Source organism: Cylas formicarius, unplaced genomic scaffold (assembly GCF_029955315.1).
Source record: "Cylas formicarius isolate icCylForm1 unplaced genomic scaffold, icCylForm1.1 PGA_scaffold_8__14_contigs__length_24414737, whole genome shotgun sequence".
In the NCBI taxonomy this organism is placed as follows: Eukaryota; Metazoa; Arthropoda; class Insecta; order Coleoptera; family Brentidae; genus Cylas; species Cylas formicarius.
In genome coordinates, this window is record NW_026844361.1 from 18,347,742 (window position 1) to 18,359,861 (window position 12,120).

The 12,120-nt window shown below is 34.6% G+C and overlaps 1 protein-coding gene across 10 annotated transcripts in view; it reads left to right on the plus strand.

Moving 5' to 3' along the window:
- The window catches only part of LOC132705980 (optomotor-blind protein-like), a 243,944-nt gene that overhangs the window by 100,449 nt on the left and 131,375 nt on the right, over positions 1-12,120 (plus strand). For all 10 annotated transcript variants that reach the window (XM_060676983.1, XM_060676980.1, XM_060676986.1 and 7 more), the window contains exon 2: positions 660-1,742. In XM_060676983.1, the coding sequence (XP_060532966.1) occupies positions 1,243-1,742 (500 nt within the window). In that variant the 5' untranslated portion in view covers positions 660-1,242. The remainder of the gene's footprint in view (positions 1-659; positions 1,743-12,120) is intronic.

Here is a 12,120-nt window from a genome sequence, read left to right on the forward strand (position 1 = left end):
GTTAAAACAGGATCACCCATATCTTTATATAATATGGCTATCTATATAAATATATAAGTTGATTGGACCAGTAAAATATTACCTGTTTATTATTTAAATCTATTTTTTACAAAAGGATGGAGTTTTTATTAATATTAATTACCGGCATAATTAGCTACGTTCGTAATTTTTTAAAAATGAGAAGGCAAAAATAATTATTAATCGCCTGCATATTTTCATAAAGCAATTTATCCATACCTAAATAACCAAGAGGCGTCAATCCAAAATTAGCTATTAGCAAGTATTTAACTGCCACCCTCCTCGGTTAATTAGAAATAGCGCCCGCACCAATATATTTGACTACAAATACAAACACAAATATAAACATGTGTGCTCCTCAGAAACAAGTATATATTTATTTTTATCGGCCATAAGAATAGCTAAATGGTGTTTGCTTTCTTCGTCATCGGATCGAATCGAAAATTTAACCCGACGTTAATAGCCGTAACATAAACGTATTTAATCCTTCGTCCTCCGTCGGCGGCGCAGGCGGCGGCGAGGGGGTCGCACTTAATTTCTGCCGCCGCCGTCGCCACCGCGCACTCACATACACACGTCCAAGCGCCAATTCTAACCCCCCTCCCCTACCCCCACCTCAGCCCTGTCGTTTTTTTTTTCAGGCACCGCACATAACACCCGGGACAGCACGAAAATGTCCCCGAAGAAGACGACGACGACGACGACGACGGCGACGCCGTCGCCCGACGACAGCGCGCGAGACAAGGAAACGGCCCGGGCGTCCGTAACCACACCCCTTAAGGCCTAACTTCCATTCTCCTGCCCACTGCAAGTGTGAAAATGGTGGGGGTGTTGTCGCGACGCTATTGGTCGCCTACCTAACACCGACACCGCTCACGGCCAATCGCGAAGCGTCGGGATCATTAACACAGGCAAGTGTCGGAGTCGCTGGCTCGCCAGTATAGTCCGGCGTTGTCTTTTGTGGCGTTTAGAGGTGTAAGTTTTAACACTACGTCGTCCGGGGTGGCAACACACACACACACATATTTACACACACACATTCACCACACGTCCTACTTACTGCTTATATGAAACCATCGAAAAAAATTGTTTCGCGAGTGTGCGGACCCGCGTGACAGTTTCGAACGTTGACAGTGCGCGTTGTTTCGCCATCGTCAGGTCATTTTCGTTTTATATGATCGTAAATCGGCGGTGGCACCGAATCGCCGCTAAAACACGGGACAAATGCGTTACGAAAGTGGTCTGGACACAACAACGACACCGGACGCCGTGAAGAAAACGATGGCCTATCATCCGTTTCTTCAGTTGCCGCGACAGACCGATTTCAGCGTGTCATCGTTGTTGACCGCCGCCAATAATACGTCGCCGTCGAACACGTCGCCGACGGGGGCGGCGGCGGCGGCCGCGGCGGCCGGTTTTTTCCCGTCGTTGGCCGCTCTCGGCCAAAATCCCCATTCTTGTTATCCGGGAACGTTGATACCCAAGATACCGCATCCCCATCCTCATCACGCGCTCACCGGTCATCCCTACACGACGGCGGAGGACGTGGTGTTGGCCGCCGTGGCCGCTCACAATCACCACCCGGCCATGGTGAGACCCCTGAGAGCGATCCAGCCCGAAGACGACGGTGTGGTCGACGATCCGAAGGTCACGCTGGAAGGGAAAGATCTGTGGGAAAAGTTTCACAAGTTGGGCACGGAGATGGTGATCACCAAGAGCGGCAGGTAGGTCGATTTTTTTTTCCATCTTCGGGCGGGTAAAAGTGAAAGGCTTTGAGGTCGGCGGAGCAAACTGCCGCATTTTTTTCGACGTATTCATATAGGAATATAATTAGAGCATATTTTTTGGTTAAACATTTCCCTCTTTCAGCCCTAATCAGGAAAGAATTCTGATAAACAGAACTTTTATATTTATAGTAAATTAAAATATATGTGCTTCGAAATAGATATTTATTTACTCAGAGTCATAAAATATAATGCAAAAAAGCTGCCATTTTGCTTAGCTATCGTGGAGTTTAATTTACGATGGAAAATCTGGTAGCCAGAATAAAGATTTTCCAAGTGAATTTGTTATTAAACTAGAATCCGAAAAATGTAAGCTGTACAGAGTGATTCATGGATATAATTGAAGATGTTTTAATTGCATAATATAGATGAAATGTGTTTTTGATGATTTTGTGTTATTAAGATTGCTTTCGAGAACCACTCTACGCAAGATCTAATTTTTTAAATATAAATTATTACACCTTTAATTATATCTTTTTTTATTGGCACTAGAAATCGGCATTTTTCAAGGTTTGGCCCATCACATAAGTTGGGCTACTCGGCACCTATCAATTTTGTCTTGGTGCCCTCGTGAAAAACCTAAGAAACTGGTGTTGACATAAATAATAATTTAAATAATTAATTTATTTCTGTCCATCTCAGATTAAAAGTGGTCCAACGTAATTTAGAATAAAAAAATCTTAGTGCAGTTTATCAAAATATAATTAGTGAGAAATATAATACCGTCAAATAAATGCAGATCAGCGCAACAACGCAGTTGCTAATGTCTAAGAGATACAGATGTTAAACGATCATTCACAAATAATACAATTTACGGGTTCATAAAGTCCAATATTTGTAATAACTACTTTAATTCGCCCCGCAGACCTAAATTGGTTCTGTAGGGCAAGGTGCAGCATGGAGGAGGCCCATCTCAAAAATTAACCAAAATTTTCATTTCGTTGTTAGGTATAATTATAAATTCTGGTTATTTGAGTAATACCAGGAGCAAAATAGACCGCTTAAAAATTCTAAAAAAAGCTATTCCATATTATTATAATCGAATCATAATTAATTTATTGAAAAACAAATTTTTGGATAATTGTATGGATTTAGCCTAAAGCCAGAGCTTTCGAAAATCTTATAAATAACAGTAACAAATTTTTGTAAGCCATAGAAAAATAGTTACTAATCAGGAACGTATTTTTTATTAAACACTTTTTAATAAATGATTTTAAGAACATTTGCCATAATTTCGGTAAATTTAGTTAAAGTTAGAAATATGGTTAAAACCCACAAAAAATAATAAAAAAATAAGTGGGTCGCCTTGTCCCACCCTCCCCTACGTAATATAAATCAAAGCCAACCCAACCAATAAATTTTCAAATGTAAAAACTAACCAAAATAAACCAAAACTAAATGAATTTGTCCCTGATTTTTTCTTATTTGCTTCATTATGTGGCCTTGAGCTAATATCCGCTACAGATTTCTTGTCGCAGATATAGATTCTTATAGACGAACAATGCCTAAGTAACTAATAAAGATTAGTAGAGGTTTTTATAAGTTATAAAACTTTGTAATATAAATCAAAGCCACCCAACCATTAAACTTTCAAATGTGAAAATTTAAATGGCTTTTGACTACTACACTAAAATAAACCAAAACTAAATCGATTTGTCTGTATTATTTCAAATCTTTTCCTGATTTTTTCCTATTTGCTTCATTATGTGGCCTTGCGCTAATATCTGCTACAGATTTCTTGTCGCAGATATAGATTCTTATAAACCATAAATGACGAACAATGCCTAATTAACCAATGAAGATTAGTAGAGGTTTTATAAGTTATAAAACTTTGTATTACTATTTTGGAATATATATTTGACAAAAATATCGGAGGCACCGATGACAAAAAAATAGTAGATAGTGTTTTGCACCTCATACTAAAAAAAGAATTGAAAGGAAATAGGGCAAAAAACTAGACATGGGCGCTATAGGTTAAGCTTGACGTTTATTTTCTTTTTGGAATTTTTTTTTATTGCGTCTAATAAGAATTTGAAACCAAGTTATCAACAATTTTGAGATGGGTTGCTATATGGAAGTTTTTATTTTAATTTTTAATAATTTTATATGAAACTAATAAGGTAGATAGGTAGAAAAGCTGAAATTGTTTTGTTGACGAAGTTGTTTGTTTGACGAAGCAATTACATTCGTGTGTAGAGCTCGTCGCTTTCATTGACCGAGCAGTACTGCTTTAAACTGTAATCCTTATCATCATATGGTGTTCAAAAGCAGTTTATTTAAACTGTAAATATGTAAAAAGTACGTGAGTAACCGATGATTTTAAACGTATCCAAATATATTAAAAAAAATTAATGAATAATAGAAATAAATAAAATATTGATGTTCTATGCTGAAGGAATGATAGACAATGTTTGAAAAGAAGTAGGAAACAAAATCGTGGAACTTCGAGTCCAAATTATCAACAATATTAGAGTTAGGTAATAAATTCGATATTTCCTGATGTAGCTGCAATTTGATTTTAATTTTCACTGCATTTTTGTTTAAATTTGATTCTCAAAAAATTGGACTTCTTGTCCAAGTTATTTATAACGTCGAATCAATTTATAAGCATTTTATAAAATATAGAGTTGTACCGTTTTAATTTATTAACCAGATGATGTTCCTAGTGAACTTCAATGTCAACATGATCGACAATTCTTATTAATTTTATTATCTAGCCTATTTTTTTTTTAGTACAATGTTTAGTGGATCAAGACTAAGTTTGTACAGCGCTGTACAGCGCTTAGTTAAGCTCGAAAATTATTGCGAACTATTTTTAACAGATATAAGTATGTAAATACATATATGTAAGGATGTCGCGATAGCGTAAAAAAAAGTGTTTATTTGTTTAACGAACGGGGTATTATTCAAAACATTATTAATATACACGAGCCTCGTACACAAACCGTAGAACAACAATGTCCTTATTTATATCGTACCTTTAACGATTCATATATTTATTGCACCTAATGAACCTTTTACTGCGTCGTTAATACATTTTTTGACCCGTCACCAGCAATTAAGCTGTTCATTTTTCGCGATATTTCGTTATTTGTTGACAAAAAAACAATTTCGTCGTTTTAATTCGAAAGACACCATTAAGCTAGTATAATTTTAAGACATTGTAGAGTTTCACGTTTCGTTTGTTATTTTAAAGTTGTAGAGGTTCCAAATTTGGCCGGAACCCAACTCGCACGCCGTCCCCGTTTAGGCCTAAGTTTGAAGTTGAAAAAGATCGAGTCTGTGGCACTTCTTGAATTTCACGCCATCCTTGATTTTTTTTGTTTTTTTTTTTTTAAGGCTAATCTGGTGCAAGCGGCTATAAGCGTTTTCTTTTTAAAAGTGCAACACTGCGTTCCGACGGCAAAAAATCGAGGCTATAAAAAAATTATTTTGGAAAGTTTTTCGGACTTTCAATTTGGTACTTGCAGGCGTTCAAAAATCAAAAAAATTAACTAACTTACTTATTAATTAACTTACCAATTTAAGTCGGTACAAAAATTTTCGCCACGAATCGCTAAAGAAGACTTTAGCAACCGGTTAAGCTTGCAATGGCGGTTTTGTGGTAATAATGACATGTGGTGGCAATTTTAGTCTATCAGAAATTTTTATATTTATAGTAAATTAAAATATATGTGCTTGGAGCTAGATATATATTTATTTACTCATACATTTCTCGTACTGCAATTTACGGAAAAATTAACTAAATTGAGTTTCATGTTCCGTTGAAATTTCGGTTAGAAAATAATGGCCATTGTAATTTTTTCAGCTATTCACCTAATAGATGTTTTTAGCGTGATTGTTATACTGTATATTGACATTTAACCGTCGACTAGCTGAACAAAATTTGGTCGGTTGTAACGTATAATTTTGGTTTGTTTGATTTAGATTTTTGGTTTTTATGGTCGTAGCAGTTATTTTGCCTCTATAATGTTTTTCTGATGCCATATTGTTTACTGATGCATTCTGTTTCTACTTATTCATATAAAAATTGCATAACGCCTCGTTTTTTTCGACTTACTCATATCAAAAATATAAGGCAAACAAATTTTTTGGTTAAACATCTCCCTCTTGCAGCCCTAATCCAGAAATATTTCTAATAATCTTTTCTGCGTATATGCTATTCTACTATATAAACATAAGTCAGGAGAGTCATAAAATATACAATGATATAATTTCAAAAAAGCTGCCATTTTTGTTAGCTATCTCCGAACAATGTAAGCCTACAGTGTGGTGTAGATATTTTAACTTTGATGATTTTGTGTAATTAAAATTGTTTTCGGGACCACAATTTCTTTTAGATGATGAGCGCATGGTATCTATTTATTCTTATTATGTATTTTTGTTAATACAATTTGTGTAACAGATGCATTTCAAAAATTAATAATAATCAAAAAGTTGCTTTTGAGGTCGAGCTTTTAGAGGAGATTTTAGAACTCAGCCTTTTGGGGGGGATTTTAAAGGTCGGCCTTTTAGAGGGGCTTTTAAAGCTAGAGCCTTTGGAGGTCGAATTTTTAAAGGAGCTTTTAGCCATTAAGATAATTATGCAACTTTACGTATTACGGAAGATAATGATTTTGTCGTTACTTTTAAAGTATTGGAGAATCAAAAAATGGTATTGAAATGGCAATTGCGATTGGAGTCGATCAGCTATTTACGCTTTTCGTACGCCAGAAACGTTTATTTATTTTATTTATTTATTTATAAAATGTAGTGGGGTTTTGAAGTACTACTACAAACTTTTAATTTTCTAAAGAAACCAGAAAGAAGCTCGGTTAAAAGCATTTTATCAAAGCGAGTTGATTAAATCCTAATACTTTGAGATCAATATTATGCAGTGTATATATTTCCAAATATTAGTTGTTTTAGTTTTTTAGTTTTAGTGTTTTTATCTACTCTATTATGAATTTTGAATTATATCCTTTTAATTGGAACTATTAATAGAGAAATTCAACTTTACCTTTCGACTTAACCACATGTCAACTATCCGCGGGTTTGTGATAAACCGGACCTCGGATCTATACAAACTAACCAATTCATTAGCAGTGCCGTATCGCTTATAAAGTCGGCACGTCTCAATTTATACTCGAAACGTCGTTTTCGTAATGAAAAATCGCGAATAAAATGTCCGCCAATAATAATCGCTGCCGCGCTAATTTATGCAAAAATGTAACTCGACACGCGGTTCGTTTTCGAAAAAATCCCTCCTTCATATTCCCGTTTACGAGTTATTAAATTCGAAACGGAATACACGCCGAGAAATTAATTATTATAGATAAATACGTCGGGTTATTAAGCGGACGCCTATTTATGTTAATCGTATGTCATTTCTTTGGTCGGCTCGTTGCTAACCACTCTCTCGGCAATTATTATTGATCTCCCGCACGACGCTGTCGATTATTATTATTATTATTCATAGGGCCCAAATGGTAAGACCTTATTGTGGTGTGACTAATACTTGCAACGAAAACTGCATCATACTTGTAGAAATAACCCAAAAGCCTCAATTTTCGGATTGAACATTAGCATTGAAAAGTATAATTTTGACGAAAAAGCTCAAAAAAATGAGTGGCTAGTATATTTCGGTCAGTAACTTCTTGAGGTGAATAGTAACTCTAATGATGATATTTGACGAAAAAATCAGCTAACTGTTACGAAAACTTGCAGGTTTCAACCTAAACCTTACTTTTCTTCTTATTAAAACTTGCGTTTTGATTGGTATCGATCGTAGGGGTCTAATGTAGTATCTGTGGGTGTTTGTGTAGATTCAATGAGCCCCAGATGCGAGCCTCGGGGAACTCCGTCCGCACAACATGTAGGGTAGCGTTTATTTCTCGGGTGGTTTGGTGCCAGGAAATAAAGCATTGGCTCTGCAGTGGTGGTAGTGGAGACAAGATCTCTCGAAACTGTTTTCCGCGCGGGAAAAAAAATGCTGAGGGACATGAGAGGCGACTTAACCCCCCCATAAAAGACGGGGGAAACTCGGAGACTTAGGCAGAACAAGCCTAATTATCGGCACCCTTTTCTATATGCTTGATAATACACTGGCGCGGGTTAAAACGATGTGTGACGCGTTTGCCCGAGGGTTGACTTTTTCACTTTTATGCTTGGCGTAATATTTTAGATTCGCTGTTATAGGTGCAGTCTAGGTCGGTTTTAATGTCTATGATTGACTCTGAAGCCGGACTTTTTTCGACTCCGTCAGTAGGATCATTGATTATTTGTTGCACCCAAAAACCCAGAAATAATATTTTTAAAAGTTACACTGTTACAAGTTTGTGTTTTTTTAAATTGTGTCATAACTTTTTACCCTATATCTCCATTCTATTAACCTGTAGCTGTACATGCAAAATGTCCTCTGTTGAAAACAATTTAATGCAATAACGTTTAATAAAACAATTATTTTTTTCTAAATTTGTGATTAAGTGGTGGTAAAGGACCAAATATCAAGCGTAAATATTACTTATTAAAGGAGTATTTTTCTCCAGGTTTTTCCGTCCTCACACCGTCTCACTTATTTGCACTTTGGCGTTTTTTTTTTACTTATACCGATACGTAATTTATTTTTCATGTTGTTCATTTAATTTTCGCTAGTTACTTGGCTAGCTACTTTAAATCAGATCAAATTACATGCTTCTTTTGTTTTTTATTTATTTAACAATATTATTGTGAAAACATCCTAGCGTCCCAAACTACAATAAAAGAGTACTGACTGTTGTAATATAGTAAGATTCTACATCTTAAGACTTAACTGACATATTTTGTATATTGTAAGTATTTCTTTTTTACCTATTTAAATTCTTTATTTTGGGGCTCGTTCAAATTATGTTAAAGTTACAGAATTGCATCGCAATATTAAGCTGCCGCCAACTTTCTTAGGTTTTGCGATTAAACGACCTAACAAACGACAATAAAAAATAACAAAGGAAAAAGAAAATTATTGTGATCTCCTTTTGCAAAAAAGCTGATATAAGGGCCAGTTAACTGATTTGCTGTAATAGAATTGTGGTTTAACCATGTTTTTTAGTTGTTGCCGCATATTAAGTTAGCAAACGTATTATTTTGCCTATATTGGAAAGATTTTTTTTACTTCCCTCTGTTTTACATTACTGATTTATATTTTTTATTTTATGTTTCTTTGTTGCACTGAACTTCCACGATATCCAGCTGATGGGGTATTTTTCTAAAAAATAAGAAAAGATAACATTATTGAAGAGAAGAATTAAAAAGGGTAAAGGAAAAATTAAAAAATGAAAAACGAGCCAGCCCTCAACAGCTTTTGTGAGTTCCTCTCAGAAAAAGCTGAAATGATACTAATTTACTATAATAGCCTTGTCGGTTAACCCTGTTTTTTACGTGTTAATCAAGGTCTTATGATTATTATTATAATTAAACAGATGGTATTTCACAAATTTTGCCCAAATTGAGAATATTTTTTTTTATTCTGTCTCTAGTTTTCATTTCTGATTAAAGTTTTTATTTTATGGTTCTTTGTTGCACGGAACTTTCGGCGATATTAAGCTGAGGGAATCACTCTCAGGGTTTTGAGATAAACGGCTTAAAGCAATAAAAAGAGAGAAAATTATTGAAAAGTGCGATTGAAAATAATAAAGGAAAAATAATAAGTGAAAAACCAATCAGACCTTAACAGCATTTGTTTGTTCGTGTCACAAGAAAACTTACATAATTATTAAGTTAGTAAACGTATTGTTATTATTATTAATATTAAACTGAGAATATATCGCAAATTTTCACTGATTGACTTTTTTCAAATTATTGTTTATTTCCTAAAGTTATATGAGTTATAATTTTAACAGAAAGCTGGGTTAACTTTGCCAATGATTACCCTTAACAAATGTTTTTATTTTTACAAAATTTCCTACGCCACGCTTCCATCGTTTCGTGTTTAATTTATATTTATTTTGTAGTAATTCAGTTGTCCGACGATAGTGCGGCAACGAAAAACCGAAATTAAAATGGACTTATCTGCTGTCAACATAGACAGCATATTATCTCTGGGAACTATTAATTCCGTTTTTCAACTTTGGTGTACAACAAAACGCTTTTAAATTTTTCGCGAAAACGTCGAATTTTTTCGTTCAATTGACGATTCTCGTGCGACTGGCGACTCGTTTCATTTTTTCGTCCTTTCTTTGGAAAACTTTTTCGTCAATACGAACGATGACTATTTTTTTTTTTGAAAGTTTCACTACTATTAAAAAGCTGTAAAAGTACTAAAAAAAAGTAAATAAAACTTTTGCTCCCCACTTATTTGTTATATTTAAATAGAAACTCTAAAATAAAAAAAATGTTTATAAACTACTACTTTTACCCTAATGTTGGCAGCAACTGGGTTTTATTTTGAGGTTATTAAAGAAAATGTTTTTGTAAATATTACTCAAAAATGCTGAAAATTTCCTACGAAATTTGTGGATTAATTTTATATTTTACCGTCGATATTACCGTCCTAAAACTAAACAAACGTCCTTGTTCTGAGAACTTTAAAACAAAACCTAAAAGTTAAAATTATGTCCCATGCATTTTTCTGCAACTAAAGTGCAGAACATCGTTTAATTGTATATTTCAAGTTGGAAACCTTTATGAAATTTATCTAGGTGCGCGTGCGCTTTTATAACAACCAATGTTACTCTTGAAGTAAAACGCTAAGATGATTATCCAATATACCAAAAAGGTATTTATAAGAACCTTCGTATTCGGTATAAAACTAAAAGTAACCAAAAATTAAGTGCGCAAATCATAACCTCAATTTTCACTTGTTTATTTGTTTGTTCTTGAAGGAAGTGTACTTAGTTTCTAATGAAATATCTTGGTAAAATTTAGAATTTTACATTTTAAAATTATGCAAGCGAAACTAGTCGCGAAGACCGCATCTGTCTTTGACGGTCGTTCCAGGTGCATGTGAATCCAATAGGGTGCTGTTTTGACGCCTAGCTTTAGCACGCTTTCTATAGCTTGTAACATCTCTAAGAAAACAATTATTAAATATTATAACCTCAAAAATATAGTGACCTCAACAAGTTTGTTAAGTCTGGAACTTTTGTTGCATTCTTTAGTTATCACAGTGACTGTATAAGAATTATTAGTTCCTTTAGGATTAGAGTAAGTAAGAGTCTTATAATAAGGTTTTTAAGAACGCTATGAAACCTTTTTAAATAACCTGAATTAGCCAAGACCAAATTTAACCTATTTTGGTCTTTATTGGACTTGTAAAACCATATATAAAAATGTTACTAAAGCCAAGATTTCTTATAAACTCCTTAAAAGCATCCGCTACCTCATAATAAATCCCTAAATTCGAAAAATGTTATTTGGGCCTGTATTACTATTACCTATAATGAAAGATTTTTTGATCTGCAAGTAATACGTATATTACTCAAATAATACCTATCGAAAGGAAATTAAGCATTCAATTTTAATTTAATCGTCCCCAAATCCCCCCAGATTAATTAATAACCGGCCCTCGTTAGAAAACGGGGGCAATTACGTAAATATTTAGTTCCGAATGTGAAACGACCCTTCGGCGAGAGCGAAACCTTTTTGGAAATTTCAGCCTAAACGTAACCTATGATTACGTCGAATTTAGACCGTTAGTTTTAAATGATTTAAATTCGATAATGGGACAACTCGGATGGGGCGAAACATGTCCACGGTGATGTCTTCATTTTCCAAGATTTTATTTATTTATTCGTTTTTCTGGGTGATCGAGTCGGTCCTACCGATCATGGCCGACGGTCTATAATAGGAATAAAAAAAAACGTCCTTTTCCAAATTGAAAAATAATGTTTTGGTTTGCGCGTAATGGTTTATTAATGACGGCCGGGCCCTTTTATTTTATTCACTTTTTATTGTTTCTCTCTAAATTACTAAACAAAATGATGTTTAAATGGGGGGACGGCCGATCGGACGATGAAGAAATTTGAGCAATTGCGAGTGACGATCCATGTATTTTTGATGGACGTCATGCGAATCGGATCATTTATGTAGACGTATTAGCATTTTATCTAGTCCAGTTTTATTTCGGAATTAATGATGGTTTGCCTTCGGATTGCGTTATAGGTATACATACGAGGGCAGCGCCAAAATTTCTCGGCCTGAATATGAAAGAAACAAAGTAGAGTAACAATTTTTTATTATTCTTCAATATAATCCCCCTTATTAACAACTCAATCCCTTTAAAAAAATATTCTTAAGGTTTGTCTGCAAAATGGGCTAAAACAGCCTCTTTTAACTCAACTTCGTCGTTAAACCGTCGTCCACG